This window comes from Mustelus asterias, chromosome 1 (assembly GCF_964213995.1).
Source record: "Mustelus asterias chromosome 1, sMusAst1.hap1.1, whole genome shotgun sequence".
Taxonomy (NCBI): domain Eukaryota; kingdom Metazoa; phylum Chordata; class Chondrichthyes; order Carcharhiniformes; family Triakidae; genus Mustelus; species Mustelus asterias.
Genome location: NC_135801.1, coordinates 157,409,145 through 157,431,261, shown reverse-complemented (window position 1 = coordinate 157,431,261; position 22,117 = coordinate 157,409,145). Strand labels below are relative to the sequence as shown.

The 22,117-nt window shown below is 40.8% G+C and overlaps 1 protein-coding gene across 2 annotated transcripts; it reads left to right on the top strand.

Annotated features, from left to right (window-relative positions):
* Positions 1-21,491, top strand: myorg (myogenesis regulating glycosidase). Of its 2 annotated transcripts, none has more exons than XM_078221558.1 (3): positions 1-57; positions 18,158-18,259; positions 18,703-21,491. In XM_078221558.1, exon 3 carries the CDS (start codon positions 18,808-18,810, stop codon positions 20,920-20,922), a length of 2,115 nt encoding a protein of 704 aa, XP_078077684.1. In that variant the 5' UTR covers positions 1-57; positions 18,158-18,259; positions 18,703-18,807; the 3' UTR covers positions 20,923-21,491. The 2 variants fall into 2 exon arrangements, with proteins under 2 accessions (XP_078077684.1, XP_078077692.1); XM_078221566.1 differs by lacking the exon at positions 1-57 and adding an exon at positions 179-234.
* The last annotated feature ends 626 nt before the right edge of the window (positions 21,492-22,117 follow it).

The window sequence follows — 22,117 nt, the reverse complement described above, 5'->3', positions numbered from 1 at the left end:
GGGTACGGTAACCTTGTGCAGGCGCTGGGGATAAGTATCAGCCAACTGTTGTGGTCGGTAAGTTGTTTATTTCGCTCCGGCCTGGCGATGCCTCTTTCTAACTTGCAGGCTGCTGACAGAGATACCCAACCAACAGGTTCCTCTCAGCACTCACCCTCCCTCCTGTTTCAGCTGTTCCAATACCAAAAGGAAGGAAGTCGGAGTTTGTTATTATTTATTATTTTAGGAGCTGCTGTGAGTACACAACCTGTTACCTCTGGAGTTGCTGAGTGTTTTCTCGCCTTGGGGCAGGATTCTGGCCAGCAGATTTCTTGTAAAGCCTTGGTTGATTTGGAATTGTGAATTTTTTTATTTTTCCTTTTCGGTCACCGTTAAATATGAGAGGTGTTACGTATGCTCAGAAGGGACTTTCAATTTGTCAGGTCTATCGACACCGTGGCACAGTGGGGTTAGCACTGCTGCCTCACAGCGCCAGGGATCCAGGTTTGATTCCAGGCTTGGGTCACTGTCTGTGTGGAGTCTGCACGTTCTCCCCGTGTCTGTGTGGGTTTCCTCTGGGTGCTCCGGTTTCCACCCACAGTCTGAAAGATGTGCTGGTTAGGTACATTGGCCGTGCTAAATTCTTAGTGTACCCGAACAGGTGTGGGAGTGTGGCGACTAGGGGATTTTCACAGTAACTTCATTGCAGTGTGAATGTAAGCTTACTTGTGACACTGACAAATAAACTAAACTAGTTAACTACTAACATGTCTTTTTGTTTTGTCAATACACTCTGCAATCAAAGAATTTTCAATTTTCTGATCCACCATTGTGGCACTGTACATAGTTCCACAATGTTACAGATCAAAAAATCATGTATACGTATTTCAAACTGCACCATTATCATTTGTGGCCTTTATGATAGATTCTCTGTGACTTTGCCTATGAATCACTATCCTGCCTTGAACTCCTGTGCAGCTTTAGATCATCTCCACTGTACAGCTTGGTAAGACTGCCTTTACGTGGTTACACTCATCTGTCAAAGCAATCACCCCAGCCCTCCTGAAATACATGCTCTTGATACCGATTCCATCCACTGCCTTGGTCTGTTTGCAATCTGTGTATTTTTGACCCTGACCTGAGCTTCTGATCTATATCCCCTCTACCACAAAGACCACCTACATCCACTTCTGTAACATTGCCTTTTTCAGCTTGCACCTCCATCTCTTCCACTGCCCTGGCTCATCTGTGGGAGAAACCCACATGCATTTGCTACCTCTGAACTTGACTGTTCAACTGATCTTGCCACCCAGCTTGCATTCTCCATGAAATTAAAAACTTTTAAATTTAATGAAGTTTATTAATTAGTCACAAGTAGGCTTATGCTGCAATGAAGTTACTGTGAAAATCCCCTAGTCACCACACTTCGGTGCCTGTTTCGGTACACTGAGGGATAATTTAGCATGGTCAACGCACCTAACCAGCATGTCTTTCAGACTGTGGGAGGGAACCAGAGCACCCAAAGGGAACCCACACGGACCCAGGGAGAACGTGCAGACTCTGCACTAACAGTGACTCAGGGCCGGAATCGAACCCGGGTCCTGGCGCTGTGAGGCAGCAGTGCTAACAACTGTGCCGCCCCTTTTTAATTTATCTCATCCAAAACTCTGCTGTCCTTTTCCTAACCGCCACCAAATTCCACTCAGCTATCAACCCCTGAGCTATCTTCGTTCTGGTCCCCTAGCATCTCTGATTTAAAATCTCACCTTGATTACAGCCACATGTGGACAAAAAAAGGCTCATGATACTATTTTGAAGGAGAAGTGGGGAGTTCCCTGGTGTCCAATATTTATTCCTCAATCAACATTACAAACATTTTTGGCAGCTTCATTGGCTGTAAAGTTTTTTGAGATGTCCTGAAGTGAAAACTCAAGTTTTCTTTTGTTCACCCCTTCCTTTCGGTAACCTAAACAGTGTAGCCTTATAATGCCTGCCTGAAACTGCATTCCTCGCCACAATATGCAGCCATGCCTTCAGCCATCAGGGCCATATATTCTGGAGTACCTAAATTTCACAGCCTCCCCACCTGTTTTCCACTTGCTCCTTTAACCAATCATTTGATCACCTGCTCTTTCTAATACAGAAAGACATCCCAAGACCAGGCACACACATGATTCATTTGTCCGATTGTTTGTGTGCTTGGTCTTGGGATGTCTTTCTGTATTAAAATATGGTATATAAGTTAATGTTTATTAATAATTTGTGTGGCTTCTTGGGATTGAAAGTGGAAGATATAAGATATAATCACACGATAAAAATGATTTGGGAAGGTTATTCAACCCTTTTTATTTCCTCCATCCAGAATGATCCTAAACCCCCCCCCCCCCCCTCATTTGCATTACCTAATTGAATTTAGGGTTTTAACCTTCATGGAAGCCTAATCAATATATTGATCCTGGTGTGAAGAAAAGTTTCCTGATCATGACTAACTTTTCTTTTTACAAGTTTGAATTGCCTGACTTTACCCTACTGCATAATTTGATTTTAAAAATCACTTTTTAAAAAAAAACCTTGGTTAAACAGTAATATTCTGAATTTGCCTTTCCCACTTATAGTATCTTCTATATTTCTAAGATTACTCCTCCCTGGCCCTTTACCAACTTAAAAAGCCCATATTTTTCTTGTCTTTGACTCTGTCGCCCAAGCCTAGAGATCCATCTTGTAGTACCTCTCTGCAAAGCTTCAATGCTCGAATGTCTGTCTCGAGACTCAGCCAGCAGAAATAGACACGGTAAATATATGATCTGAACAGGACATTGTACAATTTTCTCAACTTCCTCTGGCTATTATGTTGTTTTGACTATTTATTTAAACATTTTGTCAGCATCGTTGATAACATAAGAAATAGGAGCAGGAGTAGGCCATCTAGCCCCTCGAGCCTGCCCCGCCATTCAATAAGATCATGGCTGATCTGAAGTGGATCAGTTCCATTTACCTGCCTAATCCCTATAAACCCCTAATTCCCTTACCGATCAGGAATCCATCTATCCGTGATTTAAACATATTCAACGAGGTAGCCTCCACCACTTCGGTGGGCAGAGAATTCCAGAGATTCACCACCCTCTGAGAGAAGAAGTTCCTCCTCAACTCTGTCCTAAACTGACCCCCCTTTATTTTGACGCTGTGCCTCTAGTTCTAGCTTCCTTTCTAAGTGGAAAGAATCTCTCCACCTCTACCCTATCCAGCCCCTTCATTATCTTATAGGTCTCTATAAGATCCCCCCCTCAGCCTTCTAAATTCCAACGAGTACAAAACTCGTTTGATTGCTGCTTTGCATTGATTTAATATTTACTAGGACCCCTAGATTGCTACTTCAAAACCAATGAGGAAAAAGGGATGTTGTGTATTTTTCCATCTTATTTGCAGTGCTTCAAACTGAAGTAAATTCCAGCTGAGCTGGTTTCTTCCAGTTTCACTGTACTTTCCATTGTCATATCATCAGCAAATCTGACCACATCCAGTCGTGTTGCATAATCCAAAGATGTGCGGGTGAGGTGGATTGGCTATGCTAAATTGCCCTAGTGTCAGGGGGACTAACTAGGGTAAATGGGTTGTCGGGATAGGGCCTGGGTGGGATTGTGGTTGGTGCAAACTCGATGGGCTGAATGGCTCCTTCTGCACTGTAGGGATTCTATGATAATCAGCTGTTAGTTATTTCTTTAAATAGCACCCAGTGGAGAGACCATTTGAGTGCATAGAGACATTTTGAGTGTGGGTTAGGTACTTTGCTTATTTACAGTATAATGTGGAAATTTTACTCTCGCTGTTCGATATTATAAAATAATTATTCCGTTGTTTTGTTGATGCATTCGTTACCTGTTAACTGATTTTGGTTGGCAGGAGGTCAATTATTGGCACGAGGTGTAATTAAACAATTTTTTCAGATTGGCAGATATCGCCCCCCCCCCCTCCCCGGCCGCCCCGTGCAGCAAGTTGGGCTATTGTTTAAATGGAAAAAATATAAATTTGAGTTTAATAATGAGGAATTAGTTTTAAGCAGCAAGTGGTAGAGTATGAGGTTTTCACATTTATTTGTTTGGCATTTTTACATCAATGTACTTAATCTTATTTGGTCAACATAGGGAACCGTTCAAAAATAGAGTGTGCTGACCAGTTTAATGTGGAATTTAGCTTGGATGAGAGATCTTCCTTTAAGACTTGGTCTAAAATTATAATTGAGGGATTAAATTGCCAAATCGTGTTTGATATAAGAAACTGCTCAGAGAAAATTGTTCAGTCTGATGTACGGTATCTGTGTAACATGAGACATGCTGTACGCTCAGTGTAGCTGGGAAAACCACAGGTGCACCAATTGTTCTCAGTGGTTTTATCCTTGGGTTTAAGGTTTCAGTTTGAGCTACTGAGGCACTTTGTGACAGGGGTTGGTTAAGGGATTCTTGAAATCCACATTGGGAGATGGCTGTGACAAACATGGTTGTCACTTTTCTACTTCAAGTAAGACACAATACATGAGATTTTGCAAATCCACCGGCTGACTATTTTAGTACGTGATGTTCTTGTCTCTGGTAAAAAGCTTGAGAGGCAATGTTGTATGGTTGTCAGATATACTGTGTACAGCTTCATGATCAGTTCAGTTATGAAATTGAGAGCCTGTTATTTATGAATGAGGCTGTCAGTTATCAGTTTGTATCCAGTCTTACATCTGGTCATGAGGTATAAAAATGAGGGAACAGACAAGAATCATCTTAACGTGTTTGAATCAAACAAACAGATCTTCAGAGAGCCAGCCCTCTTCAGCTTTAAAGGGGACTAGAACGAGGGGACCTGTGTACATATCAGTTGATTAGAGGTATAGGTGAATGTTTGAAACTTGAGGAGAAAATAAATTAATATTTCTACTGTAAATAAAGAGTATCTCGGGGTCAGACATGTATATACATTTCCTGTCGCTTGATCACAGTGAACCCTCTACACTCCTGTCTCTGACAGCCTCTGTTTTGCCCACAAATCTCTTCCTCTCACTTAATTTGTTTGCACCCAATTGCTCTTTACGTTCATTCTTAGTCTGATATTCTGGACAGTGCTTGTCCCTGATCGCTGTGTGGTTTATCTCTGTCACTCGTATCTGAAAATCTATGTATGATACTTCTGTAAGGTTATCCTCTCCTGTGATCTATTGCTGTTAGTTTCTGTTGTGTTCTGCGCCATATCTCTAATATTGCTCTGCATATCTGATGTGTCTTTTCTTTATTGTTGACAATTGTTTGATGTACTTATTCTGGAGAAAAATCATATTCTACTCATACCATTAACTCTGTTAACTCAGTAGGTCTGGCAGCATCTGTATACTCTCTACAGATGCTGCCAGACCTACTGAGTGTTTCCAGCTTTCTGTATTTTTATTTCCTATTTCCCTCATGGTGATTTTTCTGTCCATCTTCTCCATGTCTCTTTCACCTGGCAATCTTACATAATTTTCAAACATAGGCCTGTCTTTCTTCGCCTGCATCACTACTAATGTCTCTTATGCCAGGTGAAGAAAGGGTAGCAAAGAAACAGATTAAAAATCTCTTATCTCTGATTTTGGCTCTGTCCATACATCCTTTCCCTAATGTCTTTCTGTCTCTGCACTGGCTGAAAAAATAATAGCAGTTTGAAAAAAAAAGTTATAAAGCTCTCCCATTCCTGTGTCCAGGCCTAGCTAAAGGAAAGGTGAGCAGAACTAGGGGCAGTGTGAAAGACAAGGGGACATTGCAAAGGGGTTGATAGTGTGGCAGAATAATATTGTGCAATGTCCTAACTGTTAGAATGTAACCGGTGGCAACTTTGTATTGGATGTAATGTGACCAAGAGTCAGCTGACCCAGCAAACCATGGAACCAATTACAGAATGATGTGATGGTCAGCTGACTCACTATAAATGGGAATCTGTTGGGAATTGTGGGGAAACTTGGATTGGCCCAGGGCGAGGCCCCAAGTTTGGAGTAATGAAGTTTCTTTATTTAAAACCTTTCTTTGATTTATAAGTTGGAGTAAGTATTGTTATATTTTTATTGTCTGCATTTGAAGAGTTCCTTCAATAAAACACTAACTACATTAGGGGTTGTGGATTTTAACAAAAAGAAAAAATGTGGTTTGTGCACATATCTTCAAACTAACACACAGCAGATTTTATGGAAAGAGATGTTCTCTGCACAGAATACAACCGGAAAGGAAAACAGCAACTTTTGTAAACACCCCAGTGACATCACCATCAAATCATGTGATCAACCCTCGAAGCAATTTGCAACCTTTTAAAATACATAATACATTGGCATTGTTGAAGAATGATCATCAGCAAAAGTGGCATTACAGGTTTTGAAGGATAAAGCTTTCAGACTGGGCCTGTAGCAGGCAGAGAGAAAAATAACACAATAGAAAAAACAAGTTGAACTTAGGCTCGCCGATCTGCCTGTTGCAGAAATATGTCCATGGCAGTATTGATTGGAGTTACCAAGCCCCTCCATTGTGTTGTGTGACACTACCCTCATGCCAAATGGGATGGATTTAAGGCAGATCTAGCTGTTCTAAACTAGGTATCCACATGTTTCTAAGGGATGTCATCAGCAGTAGAGTTGTATTTCCACAATAATCTAACTTAATGGCCTGGCATATCCCTCATTCTCAAATAACTATTAAGCAAGGGAACCAGCCCAGGTTCAATAAGAAGGACATGCCTGGAGCAGCAGCACCATGTTGAAGCACAGGACTATTTGGATGCTAAACAGTGGAAACAGCATGCTATAGGCAGAGCTAAGCCACACATAACCAACATTTCAGATCAAATCTTTGCAGTCCTACTACATTCAGACATTACAGGTGGTAGACAATTAAACAACTAATGGGAGGGGAGGTTTCATGAGTATCCCCAGCCTCAATGACAGCCAGCTCAGTATTGCAAAAGATTCATTTGAACCATTTACAACCATCGACAACCAGAGGTGCCAAGTGGCTGAACTATCTCCGCCTCCTCTATCTCAGCAATAACCAGCACACTGAAGCTCAGTTTGGATTCCTCTGAAACTGCTTGGCTCCTGACCTCATTCCAACCTTGGTCCAAGCACGAACGGAAGAACTGAACTTCAGAGCTGATGTGAGAGTGATTGTGCTTGGCATCAAGGCAGCGTTTGACTGAGGTGTGACTTTAAGAAGCCCTAGAAAAACTGGAGTCAGAATCAGGAAAAACTCACCACTGGCTGGGCCTAATGACATCATTACACCAGTTCCTTCGAGCAGTGTCAGGTAGCATTTTAGAATCATAGAATAGTTACAGCCTAGGAAACCATTTGGCCATTTGTGTACATGCTAGCTCTCTGCAAGAGCAGTCAGTTCACCTCGTACCATCTCCCTGCCTTTTCCCCGTAGTCCTGAAAAGTTTCCTTTACCAATAATAATACAATTCCCTTTTTTGAATACCATGATTGTGTGGAGAGTGAAGCAGAGTCCATGTTTCTAGTCAATGATCTTTAATCCAAATCTGGAAAAAGTTAGAAATATAATAGTTTTTAAGTAGTTAAAATGGGGAAGGGTGGAAAAAAAAACACAAGTGTAGGTCTGGGATAAGGTGGAAGACAGGACTAATTAACTGATAAAAGAGTTGGTAGTTAAGTGCCAAAGGGAATAGTAATACTATTTTAAAAAAGCAGATGTGTCCAGATGAGGTATAAATGGCAGAGTAATGAACAGCTATCATCCAAAAGCAAGATCTAGTTCTACATCGCTCTCACCTAATTAACCTCAAAGAAATATGAAGTGCTTCATCTTCCAGTTAAGCACATTACAGCCTTCTGAATTCAACACTGAGTTCAACTATTTCAGCCCAGCATGCCTGCCCCCATTTTGTTTCCCTTTCTTTACATTTTCAGTAAACTGGGACGTACACTTTGAAGTTTTGCTCTTTTTCTCTGATGAGATTTCCATTTGTCTCTTTTACTTGTTTACCTTCACTACTTTCCACTTCCCTGGAAGCTTGAGGTCATTGCTTGTGGACTGAACAGGGGTGATCTTTAAAATGGTCACCTGATTGTGGCTCTGAAAAACATGCAGGAAATGGGATACATGGTCGAAGACCCTTCCAACCACTTTGTTGAGGCGCTGGATGAGACAAAGGATGAAATTAAATTGCAATCAATTGCAAGAGTGACCTGGTGCTGTTGAAGAGAAAGATCAAGAGCGTGCATGTGGTAACACGTCATTGAGTGAGATTTTTGTTAGGGCATCAGATGAGACAAAAGATTAAAAGAAATGGCAGACCAGGACAGCTTTGAGATAGAGTCAGTGCTACTGAAGAGAGGGGTTAAGTGTGTGTATGTTGTGCCTCATGGCATTGACTGCAGATTTTGGAATGCGGTGAGAACAGTGGTTTAAGGAACGCTGAATATATGGGAGGTATCTTCTTTTTGCTTTTGTTGTAGCGTTTTATATTTTTCACTTAAAAATTGGATGCGAAGTGGGATAGAGGAATTATTTTAATGGGTTTGCACCTTCATTTGTCATGCTGCCTTTTGATTCATTATCCACTCCAGGAAAGGTAACTCTGCCAACCAGTAAACTCACAGAAGTGTCAGTGGTTGTTAGTAGGGGACAGGATCAGGGTCAGGCCTGACATACCCCATGTTGAAGCAACCTGCCGGCACTTTATGTTTGAATGTACCTTAAAATGTGACTGTCCATGAAGTCAGAAGACGCTCATAGGAACTGAACTTCAGGAGAGATATGGTAAAACGAGAATAGTGGAGAAACAAAAAATTAAGCAAAGTGATCCTCCAGCATTGCTGATCCTGTCTCTAACCTCGGTGAAATGAGCAGGATGCTGATGACCCTGTGGAATAGGGTGAGATTGGAGCTGTGTGGAAATGCAGGGCAACAGTTTCCTTTCCCAACCAATGTTGAAAATAGCCTGTGAGTTTTTTAAACACTGTTTTTGAATTTTATAGTTAGACAAGGTTTAAATAGGTTGTGACTGATACTTTAAATGGTTTGGTATGTCCATAATTTATGCTTAGTAGAAAAGATTGTATTTCAGTCTAGTTTGTGTTTATCTACAGCTTAAGGTTGTCCAATTATCTTCCCTTGCTCCAGTGACTCATGCCGGCAGCTGCCTGACTCTTCATACATAAAGGGAACAGTGACATGAATTAACTATTGCTGCAGAGCTGAGGGTGGCGGGGAGTAAGACTTTGATAATTTTACTCCTGTAATGGGTAATGCCAAATCATCTGCAGCATCTTTAGGTAGACTACAGTGATCCCAGTCCACACTCACGATTAATCACAAGTTAGTGCAAAAATAGAAAGTGATGCCTTTATACCTTCGTAGTTGAATCCTGGCTGATATGCCTACCACACTTATCTAGATTTCTTCCATTGGAGTAATTTATCACCGACTCAGATGAGTTTTTCGTGGTCAGCTTATCAGGATTACTCCAGCCACAGATTTGTACAGATGAGGGAGCACACTGGCAATGTGTAGGGCTAGGAACAATTAAAGTGGAGTGTCAAAGTAGAAGCCAAAACTTCAGAAAGCCTTTGGAGAGCCTCAACAGGCATCACAATCCATTAACAGTTTCTACCGAGGCTGAAGAAACATGGGACTAACAGACATAAATAAGAGAAGAGAAAGAAGACTTCTGATCCAGACATGAGTCCAAATTGCCTATCACAAGAACCTGTTGTTTGGCTGCTAGTTAACATGTGGTACTTATGGGGAAGTTGGTCCTCTCTGCCACGAGATGGTCCCAACCCCATACTTCAATATTGCAGCAGTGACAGGATTGATGCTCTGGACGATCATTATTCTCAGTGGTTAACCTTTTGTTGCAGGTATCTTTGCACTGCACTGTCCCACATCTGCCTTCCTGCTAACCCAGTCCCTGAGAAGACATGTTTCATTAGTTCATCTGCTGCTGCCTGATGATTTGCTAGGTGTATCTTGGCAAATGTAACCAAAAACATTGTTCATGTTTTTACGCAGTATCACTGAAAGCAGGGCAAAACAGGGTTGGGTATCCAACACTCAGGCAATCAAAGATCTTAGCATTCCATCAAGTTTGCTATACCTGCTTCCTTTAGGAAGAGGGTTTCTAACAGTACTAATTGTCTAAAGTCAAGTATGTTCACCTCCGTTACCTCTGGTGTCCCCCAAGGATCTATACTTGTTGCTTCCTATTTTTAATCTACATGATGTCCCTTGGCAGCATCATCCAAAAATACAGCATCCCTTTCCACAGGTATATTGATGACACCCAGCCCTATGCCACCATCACTTTATTTATTTATTTATTTGTCACAAGTAGGCTTACATTAACACTGCAATGAAGTTACTGTAAAAATCCCCTAGTCGCCGCATTCCGGTGCCTGTTCGGGTACACTGAGGGAGAATTTAACATGGCCAATGCACCTAACCTGCACATCTTTAGACTGGGAGGAAACCAGAGTACTTGGAGGAAACCCACATAGACATGGGGAGAACATGCAAACTCCACACAGACAGTGACCGAAGGTGGGCATCGAACCTGGGTCCCTGGTGCTGTGAGGCAGCAGTGCTAATCACTGTGCCACCACTAAATTATCAAACCACTTGTCTGACATCTAGTCCTGGATGAACAAAAAATTCTTCCAATTAAATATTGGGAAGAATGAAACATGTCTTAATTGCCCACAACGATCACTGTTCCTTAACTGTCAACTCCATCCGGCATGGTGGCATAGTGGTTAGCACTGTTGCCCCACAGCACTAGGGACCCGGGTTCGATTCCCAGCTTTGGTGACTGTCTGTGTGGAGTTTGCACGTTCTCCCTGTGCGTGGGTTTCCTCCGGATGCTCCAATTTCCTCCCACAGTCCAAAGATGTGCGCATTAGATGGATTGGCTATGCTAAATTGCCCCTTAGTGTTCCGGGATACGTGGGTTAGCGAGATTAGCAGAGCAAGTGTGTGGGGTTACAGGGATAGGGCCTGGGTAGGATTGTTGTCGGTGCAGACTCGATGGGCCGAATGGCCTCTTTCTGCACTGTAGGGATTCTATGATTCCTACTCCTTAGCATTTCTCTGAGGCTGAACCACACTGTTCCCAACTGTAGTATCATACGTGACTCTGAAATGAGTTCCGACCACAAATCCACACCCTCAAGAAAACTATATAATTTCATCTCTGTAACATCACCTGATTCTCTCCAGTCTCAGCTTGTTTGCAGTTTTTGGTTCTTCTAGACTTTACCCAATGTACTCCTGGCCGGCTTACTGTAAGCGGGCCAAGAGTACATTGGGTAAAGTCCAGAAGAACCAAAAACTGCAAACAAGCTGAGACCGGAGAGAATCGGGTGATGTTGCAGAGATGGAATTATACAGTTTTCTTGAGGGTGTGTCCTTACTCGCACCAAGTCCCGTTCACCTTTGCACGCTAACCAACCTTCCATTTGAGCAATGTCTTGATTTTAATATCCTCATTCTGGCATTTAAATACCTCCATCTGCTGGCCTTTTCCTATCTCTGGAATTTCCTCCATCCCCACAACTCTCAGATATCTGCACTCCTTTAACTCTGGCCTGCTGGAACATCACTGATTATCAACCATGCCTTTAGCTGCTGAGCACTGGACTTCCCTCCCTAAACCTCCCTCCTTTCGTCCTCTCCATTTTTCTTTCCTTCATTCCTTAGAACCTACATCCTGATAACTCCTTTGTGTGGATTGATGTCAATTTTATATATTATAATACTCCATTGAGGCACCTTGGGATATTTTATGTTTAAGGTGTTTTATAAATACAGTTGGTGGTGGTTGTTGTCTATGTAAATGGATATTCATGGGTGTGAGATGAGTATCCACTCTGGAAATTGAGCAGCTGTCCTGCAACCTGAGCTGCCTGACATTGTTCAGTGGGCGGCTCTCCTCCAATCATGTCAAGATAGGAATTTTCATATAGGAAAAACCTGTTGGTGCCTGAGGCAAAACCACATTAGAATTGGCACAAAGGTCTAGGTGGATGAGGAAAAAAAAAACACAATTAAAGCACCTGAAATATACTCACCTGTGTATTAGTGTAGTCTTCCCATGAATTCCAGTGTTTGCCACTGGCTAGCAATTCTTGATGTATATTTCAAATGGACATAATTAACATTTGACATCTCACTTGGGTTATCTCTGTAGAGTGAGGGAATGAATATAGGTTCAGCACCTGCTTAATTTGTGATGTGAAATGCTTTGCTTTTAGAGGCACTGAGTGAGGACTGCAGTGTTGCTAAGCAGGGATATGACAAACTGGAAACAAATGCAAATGTCACCTCTGTACATTAGTGCCTATCAATTCATGGCAGTATTGGCAGCATCTAGAAATAGGGCCATTGGCTATCCTCTTTCCAGGGTAAGCAGAATGGGTTTGGCAATAGCAGAAATGAAAAATCATTCTATGGATGCCAATATCTAAGTAAAATATGCTTCACAAACCAGCTGCGCTTTAATACCAGGATGCAGCGGTTTGTGAAGCAATTTTTGCTTAGATATTGGCATCTACAGAATGATTTTTCATCTTCATTCAGTTCATCACACTCACATTCTGGATCACGCGATTTTTCGTTCTAATGTCATGTCTGACATGTCAATGCCATGGCATTGTTAGCTTTCCAACTTGAAATGTTTTAGTTGGATGTTAAAAATCCTATAGCACTGTTCGTAGAAGGGCAACAAATTGTCCCTTCAAATTATAGCATTAAAAACCGATTAACTGGGCATTCATTTCATTATTGTGTGATAGCACTGTGTATAAAAATGGATATTACTTTTGCATGTTTAATAGTCACTATACTTTAGATTAATTCATTATATTGAACGATTTTAAGATGTGATAAATGCAGGTCTGCCTTAAATTTATTAAAACTTCAGTGTGAAGTAAATAGAATATTTTTGGAATAGGATCATTCTGGACAGCATTGTTTTTCCCTTTCCCTATTATTTGTATGGATATTTTCCCCTTCCTTACTTCCTACTATGGATTTGAAGTTCTTTTTGAAGTGGGATGTTTTTCCCTCTGTCAAGTTTCCAATGATCACCATCTCAGTAAAATGATCATTCAATGTGGTCTTAACCTGGCTATTTAACTTAAATTATAATAATTGTGGTAAGCCAAAAGAAAGGCAGGCCTCATGGGGATAGCTTTTTTTTTCAAGTATTTGTATCATTAAAACCCATAAGCACCCTGATTTTAATTTCAGGCGATGCTTTTAGCTAAGAAGGCCCTAGTCTCTGAATTCCCTCCCTAAACCTCTCTACCTCCTTTTAAGGTGCACCTTAAAGCCTACTTTGGAACAAGCTATTGGTCATCTACCAGAATCTCCTCTTGTGTGCTTCAGTGTCACATTTTATTTTCTAATGCCCCCGTGAAGCACCTTGGGTTGTTTTATACTATTAAAAACTCTTTATAAATGCAGATTGTTGTTGTTTGCCTGACAGACACCTGACACTTTTTTTGAGGCCGCATTTTCAGTTGTCTTTGGAAGGTGGCAGCATGAAGGCAAGAGGCTTTTATAAATAAATAGCCAGCAGAGGTGACCAGAATCAAATTTCACCCAACAGAGATTTTTAGTTCCAGAGCTCAGTTGCCTGTTGTGGAGAATGCTGAAGAAGCTCAGATTTTTCCTGGCCCTGATAGAAGTCTACAAGATTATGAGAGGCATGGACAGAGTGGATAGTCAGAAGCTTTTTCCCAGGGTGGAAGAGTCAATTACTAGGTTTAAGGTGCGAGGGGCAAAGTTTAAAGGAGACGTACGAGGCAAGTTTTTTTACACAGAGGATGGTGGGTGCCTGGAACTTGCTGCCGGGGGAGGTAGTGGAAGCAGATACGATAGTGACTTTTAGAGGGATATGGTGCCCGGAAGGGTAAGGGCTTTAGTTCATTCAGGCAGCATGGTCAGTGCAGGCTTGGAGGGTTGAAGGGCCTGTTCCTGTGCTGTAATTTTCTTTGTTCTTTGTACTACTTTTTGGGGTAGGACATATGAGTCATTGTCACACATGTTCCACTGGTAACATTCTTGTGTTGACTGCCAGGGCAGATTAGGTCACCTATATTTTTAATTGGAGGAGAGCTGTAGCAGACTTATGAAGGAAACAGAACATTTTTTAAAAAGTAGATTTTCACAGTCAAAATATATTCTGCTTAATTAGATGACTTAGTTCTATTAGTAATAAATAGCATTTATCCATATTAATATTTTAAGCAGATCCCAACCTGATGATTGAGTTCTAATTTTCTACATCTGCTAGTATATTATTACGTTTAAAAGGTAAACAGGGAACAGAAGTGACTTCATCTGTGGGAAGACCAAACCTCTGCTGTATTATTATAATTACAATAATGTTTGCACCAATAGATTTGTCTCAGAATGGAAAATAAATGTAAATGTGCCAAAGCATTGTGTTCTTTCATCTCATCTCTTGGGTTCAACTCCAATCCAGCTTCCTCAGATGAGTTCCTCTGTTGACTGTGATGATAGTCATGTTAGGCTGCTTTATTTGGAAAATGGGTGAAGTCCATGGAACAAGCATTGCCGATTTGTGGGCAAGTCTTATTCATGCAGGCTGTTTGGATGGGGAAGATGAAGACTCAGCGAAACCAATCCCTCTTCTGCATTAATATCTTGATGTTACCTAGCAATCACTCTTTCTAGCTGAGTTACCTGGAAATTAAAATCTTGGTTGGTTGTATTTTCTCAACCCCAATCTTCTTTAAGTACCTTGTCAGCTCCCTATTTGATAATGTTGCTAGTGCTGTCTTCCAGATGTATTCTTGTGGAATAGCTCCCATTTGTCCCAGACCTAGTTGCCACATCCAACAATATGGAATTCCTCTTCCTATTGTTTTGTATTTATTTACCTAATCTTATTGCCTTTCCCTTTTTGATAAATGCCTGGAGAAGTAATCCTGAGATTAACATCTGTGGAAGCTACTTTTAAAATTAATTTTGCAGGAATTCAGGCCTTTCTTTACCTATATAATTTGCTTCCACATGGAGCATGATGAATGCTGGTTCCCCATCTCTTTGCAAAACCTTTTGCAGTCTTCGCAAAAAGTTCTGGAACCCTACAATAAAGGCAGCAAAGCTTCTAGAATTGTTGGCTTGGACTGCAAAAGATAATGTCTGTCCTTCTAACTAATTAACTATCCACTGCCACTACTGAATTTGTAACTGTTTCACCAATCTCCCCATTCTGAGCTGTTACTTCATATTTATTTGGTCCTGTTACGAGTTTTTATTTTCCCTTTAGTAAGGGAGAGCTTCCAATCAGTTTGAAAGCATAAGTTGCTCTCTTAGCTTTCTTTCTTAACTATTGAGTTCTAACCAGAGAGTTAACCTGGAGTAACATGCACTGTCGATAAAAGGGAGCATGTAAACATGCTGTACTTGGATTTCCAGAAGGCACTTGATAAGATGCCACATCAAAGCTTATTGTGGAAAATAAAAGCTCATTCTGTAGCGAATAACATATTAGCATGGATAGAAGATTGGCTGGCTGGCAAAAAACAGAGTATGCATAAATGGATCTTTTTCTGATTGGCAGCATGTGACAAGTGGAGTCTGTGCTGGGGTCTCAACTTTTTGCAATTTATGTCATTGACTTAGACAAGAGGAATGAAGGCACGGTAGCTAAATTTGCAGATGACACAAAGATAGTAAGAAGGTATGTTGTGAAAAGGTTATAAGGAAGTTGAGTGAGTGGGCAAAAATCTGGGAAATGAAGTATGCCAGCCTCCCATCCATTGAGTCATAGAGGTTCACAGCATGGAAACAGGCCCTTCGGCCTAACTTGTCCATGCCGCCCTTATTTTTTTTTAAAAACCCCTAAGCTAATCCCAATTGCCCGCATTTGGCCCATATCCCTCTATACCTATCGTACCCATGTAACTATCTAAATGCTTTTTAAAAGATAAAATTGTACCTGCCTCTACTACTACCTCTGGCAGCTTGTTCCAGACACTCACCACCCTCTGAAAAAATTGCCACTCTGGACACTTTTGTATCTCTCCCCTCTCACCTTAAACCTATGCCCTCTAGTTTTAGACTCCCCTACCTTTGGGAAAAGATATTGACTATCTACCTTGTCTATGCCCCTCATTATTTTATAGACTTCTATAAGGTCGCCCCTCAGCCTCCTACGCTCCAGAGAAAAAAGTCCCAGTCTATTCAGCCTCTCCTTTATAACTCAATCCATCAAGTCCCGATAACACTCTTTCTAGTTTAATAATATCCTTTCTATAATAGGGTGACCAGAATTGCACACAGTATTCCAAGTGTGGCCTTACCAATGTCTTGTACAACTTCAACTCTGAAGTGTAGACTCTATCTACACTTCCCGCTGCCTCGGCAAAGCAGCCAGCATAATTAAGGACCCCACGCCCCCGGACATTCTCTCTTCCACCTTCTTCTGTCAGGAAAAAGATACAAAAGTCTGAGGTCACGTGTCAACCGACTCAAGAACAACTTCTTCCCTGCTGGACCTACCTTGCATTAAGTTGATCTTTCTCTACACCCTAGCTATAACTATAACACTACATTCTGCACTCTCTCGTTTCCTTCTCTATGGTATGTTTTATCTGTATAGAGTGCAAGAAACAATACTTTTCCACTATGTTAATACATGTGACAATAAATCAAATCAAAGTATAATGTGGGAGATGATGAAGTTGTTCACTTTGGCAGGAAGAATAAAAAAGCAGAGTGTTACTTAAACGGAGAACATCTGCAGTAATCTGAGATGCAGGGGGATCTAGGTGTTCTTGTGCATGAGTCACAAAGTTAGTATGCGACTACAGCATTTAATCAAGAAGGCTAATAGATGCTATCGTTTATTATGAGAGGAATTGAACATAAAAGTAAGGATGTTATGCTTCAGTTACACGGCATTAGTGAGACCATGTTTCAAATTTTGTGTGCAGTTTTTTGGTCGCCTTATTTAGGATGTAGATGTATGTGTTGGAAGTGGTTCAGATGAGGTTTACTAGATTATCCTCCCCCCACCACACGCGCTAGAGCTATCTGTTACCTGTTCCAGGTTGTCCTTTATCACACTGCTTACCTTTGTTCTGCCATTAATACATTTTACCCTTTGTCTTTTTGTCCTTGACATCTTTGTCAACCTCCACCTATTGCTGGCCCTCTAACCAGCTCTACTGTCGTCATCCCCACCACCACCACCCTGCCAACTGTATAAATCTCATCCAATTTCCAGTTCTCTTTAGCTCCGATGAAGCATTAGTTCTGTTCTCTCTCCACAGATGTTGTCCGAACTGCTGAGACTTTCCTGCATTTTCTGCTTTTGTTTCAGATTCCAGCATTCTCAGTAATATGTTTTTATTTATTTCCTTACTAGATTGATATCTTAAATGAGCAGGTTATCTTATGAGAAAGGTTAGACCAACTGGGCTTGTATCCACTGGGTTAGGGGTGACTTGATTGAAGTGTATAAGACCCTGAATCGTCTTGACAAAATGGAGATGGAAACAATGTTTCCTCTAGTGTGTGAGTCCAGAACTAGAGGGCATTATCTTAAAATTAGGAGTTGCCCTCTTGGGACAGAGATAAGGAGAATTATTTTCTGAGGGTTGTGCAACTTTGGAACTCTGCTTCAGAAGGTGGTGGAGGTGAGGTCATTGAATATTTTTAAGGCTGAGATAGATTCATATTAGGCAGGGGGATCAAAGATTATTTGGGGTAGATGAGAGTGTAGAACTTGAAACACCAACGGATCAGCCATGATCTAATCGAATGGCAGAGCAGACTCAAGGGACTGAATGGCCTGCTTCTGCTCCATTTTCATTATGTTTATATGTTATCTGCAATGGCCTCTTCTAACTTCTACACTATTGCCTCTGAAGACCCGAAGGATCTATCCTTCTAGGTGCTGCCCCTCAGCATCATCATCTGAAAACACGTTAGTTTATGTGTATGCTGATAATACCTAGTCCTGCCTTACCATCCATCACCTCTCTGTACGTATGGTATCAACTATCTGCTTTCCTTGATAAATATTGATTTTTGTTTCCAGATTTCTGTTGCAGTTGATGTCTGTCTTAACATTATTAATTGGCTTTGTTGAATATCTTTAATCAATGATCTTTTCACATTTGCAGGCATTTCGCCAACCTGACCAAAGGCACCCAATACTTATTTCTATAAAGTTTATTACCAGAGCATTTCAAGCATGTCTGGAACACAGGTTTTCCTATTCTGGGGTAAGCGATGATTACAATTTTAAGAAATTAAAATTTTAAGAGTAAATATATACTCGTGGTTGCCGTTTGATTAACAGTAGAATGCAGCACAATTAAATGCTGAGCTTTTAATTGTAACGTAAAGAGCCAGTTACTGAAAAAAATGTGTAAATATAGTTGCTATTATAAGTAGTGAATCTGCTTAGGGATAAGCAAAAGCTTTAGTGAAAGCTCTAGAGGCACTGAATGAAACAAGTCAGGAATATTGTTCTGTTTGCTAAGCTTCACCACAAGGTTCCCCATTTGGTTGTTTTCTTAACTGCTTCTCAAATAAAAAAAGTTTAGAACCTGGAAGCTGATTTAATTTCTTGGCTTTGAAAATTCATTGGAATGTGAAGTGGAATTCCCTGATTTAGCAGGCTAAGGATTATTAAAAGGTTTTATTCCTCTCCCTTATCTTTCAGAATGCCTACAGAATACTTTGTGGCTCCATTCGGTGATACGGCGATAATTAGTTTGTGGGACAGCTACAGGATACCAAAGACACAGGGGTACCTGATGACAACCTTATGCCTCACAGCTACAATCGAGATCAGCTACAGCACCGGGCAGGTAGAAGAGAAAACTCACGAGTTGATGCAATGTACCAAGTCGTGCCAGGAAGTTTGCCTGCTGCTCGGGAAAAACGATCCAAAGAAGCCAAGCCACTAATTTGCACTATTTTACTGGGCTTGTTACTGGTAATTGCAGCAGTAGTTGCATGGTGCTATTACACGGCATCATTAAAGAAATTAAATAGCCTTACAATAGAGCAGTTGGAGCTCAACAAGAATGGATTTTTCATTAGAAACACTACCGATTTGGTTTTTGAAATGGGCTTCAAATCTGCTCCCATTGACCTTGAATCATGTTTTCAAGATGAAACTGGAGATGGGTTAAACTGCACAAAGTCTGGTAAAGAGAAAGTGGATTTCTTTATCAAAACCTTTAAGCCCAAAGATACCATAACATGCTACAATATCGAATGGAAGACTGTCTCATTGGACTCTGTTGTTGAACACTGCATGTATTGGGCAGGTGGATATTGGTATGGAGGAGCGGAAACTAGCACACAGCACTGGCCTATCAAGATTTCAGGTGTAGTGGATCCAAAGCCATATGTAACAGGAGATGTGCACTCAACACGTGAAGGCTTTGGTGGAATTCTAGAAAGGTACTGGGTCTCATCTAAAGCTGTAGCTGTTCGAGTTAATGACTCAGTCCCTCTGCACATTGGTTGGAACAGCTCAGATAAAAAAGCATTTTGCCTGCATGCTCGCTACAAAGATTCTCCATTTCAACCGTTGACAGGACAACAGCCATTTGTAAAATTAAGTTATCAAATCTGTGTTGGTTCTGATTTGAAAGTTGTCCACAGATACATGGCCAAAAAGCATTTCAAGAAGCCTGCAATTACGCCTTCGGAAAGTATGTTTAGGTACCCCATATGGTCCACATGGGCCCTGTACAAAACTGAAGTGAACCAGGATAAAGTTTTGCATTATGCAGAAAAAATCAAGAAGTATCAGTTCAATATCAGTCATATTGAAATAGATGATCGATATTCCAGTAGTTATGGCGAATTTGACTTTGACCCAATTAAGTTTCCAAATGCTTCAGAACTGCTACAGAAGCTAAGAGATGATGGATTTCAGGTGACATTATGGGTTCATCCCTTTGTTAATTATAATTCTCCCAGTTTTGTGAAGGGAATAGAAAGCTCTTATTTTGTGACAGATCCCAGTGGGAGATTTCCTGCCTTTGTGGAATGGTGGAACGGGATTGCGACAGTTTTGGACTTCACCAATCCTGAAACCACAGATTGGTTTCAGAAAAGATTGGAACACTTGAGGTCAAAATATGGGATTGTGTCTTTTAAATTTGATGGGGGTGAGACTAGTTACCTTCCTGCGGAATTTAGCACTCACAAGCCTTTGTCAGATCCTAGCATATTCAGTAAACTATATGCAGAAACTGCAGCTTTGTACTGCAAATTGGCTGAAGTGAGGGTAGGATATCACACCCAGATGCTCCCTTGTTTCGTTCGAATGATTGACCGTGATTCTGTTTGGGGCTATGAGCTTGGTTTAAAGTCCCTAATTCCAACTGCTCTCACTATGAGTATTTTGGGGTACCATTTTATATTGCCTGATATGATTGGAGGAAACACTTATCCAAATAAAACTGACGGCTCTGATGAGATCCCAGACCGTGAGCTTTATATCCGCTGGCTCGAACTATCAGCTTTTCTTCCAGCTATGCAGTTCTCCATTCCTCCTTGGCTGTACGATGCAGAGGTACTGCGGATTGCGTATAAATTTACACAGCTCCGAGAAAGTTTAGTTGTGCCCCTTATCCTTCGGCTAGCGGAGGAAACTACTAAGACGGGTAATCCAATTATAAGGCCTCTCTGGTGGATTGCTCCAGGTGACGTTAAAGCACAAAGGGTAGACTCTCAGTTTCTAATTGGGGATTATCTTATGGTAGCCCCCATTCTAGAAAAAGGTAAGGAAGCAAGAGATATCTATCTTCCTGAAGGTAAATGGCAGAGTTTCAATGGGGGCGTTTTTGATAAAACACCAACTCATCTAAGTGACTTTGCGGTTAACCTTGATGAAGTGGCCTATTTTATTAGAATGATCTGACTTTTTTTAACTTGGAGTAATTCTGATAACGAGTTAAATGGATTTTTTTTACAAATTATTACAGATCCACTGTTACTACATGTGCTCCGATATATTTAATTCGAAGATAATCACAAATGGGCATTTTAGCATCATACATGGGGTACCTTAAATATTAAAAGAAAATTGAGATTTTTACAACTTCCCTTTCCCTAACTGAACGAGTTATTGCTTTTTAAGGAATAGTCACTCCAAAATTGATAAAGAAAGTAGATGAACAATAAAACTAAATGAAAGAATAATTTTTTTTTTAGGTTCATTAAAAAAAAAGCATGCATTTCTGTTAAGGATCAAATGGGCTGTCCAAGTGATAACAGGGATATACTTAAAAAAACAGGACTAGTGTTTGATTTTAGTAAATTATAGTTTTAGTGAGCTGTCGATCAAAAAGCACATTTTATTTTGTGTACTTAAATCATTTGGGGGAGATGGTGTGGTAGTAATAATGTCACTCGATAGTGGTAATGTCTCTCTGGGGACGTGGGTTCACATCCCACCAAGGCAGCTGGTGGAATTTAAATTCAATTACGCAATACAAAAATCTGGAATTGTAAGCCAGGCTCCGTAATGGTGACCATAAAACTATCGCAATTGTCGTAAAAACACATCTGGTTTAGGGAAGGAAATATATCATCCGTACCTGGTCTGGCCTTCATGTGACCCCCAAATCCTTACCAACGTGGTTGACTCAAATCAAAGTCAATTAGGGATGGACAACAAATGCTGGCATTGCCAGTGATGCCCACATAAAACAGTTAAGTCAAAACTTGCTGTTGCCAAATTAGGTGGCTTGGTAAGCTGTGAGGAAATGTGCAGGAGGGATTGCAGAAAACCTTAGGTTTAAAGAATGGGAAAAATGCAGTTCACTAGCTACCTTTGAGGGTAGAGAAGGATAAAACATCCGGGAGTCGGGGAAATAATGTTTTACGGTCTTTGAGAGCAAATTACAAATAGTGGAAGACAATAAAATTGACACAAGATTATAGTTATGAGAAATGTAGAAAACTAGGTCTGTATTCACTGGAGCAGAGAAAGTTGTGGAGGAATCTAATTTTAAAATGTTGATTGAAGTCAGTGGCAGAAGGATATAAGCTCTACATTATTCTTAAGAGCAGAAATCAAACAACTGTCCTTACACAAAGTTATTAGGAAATGG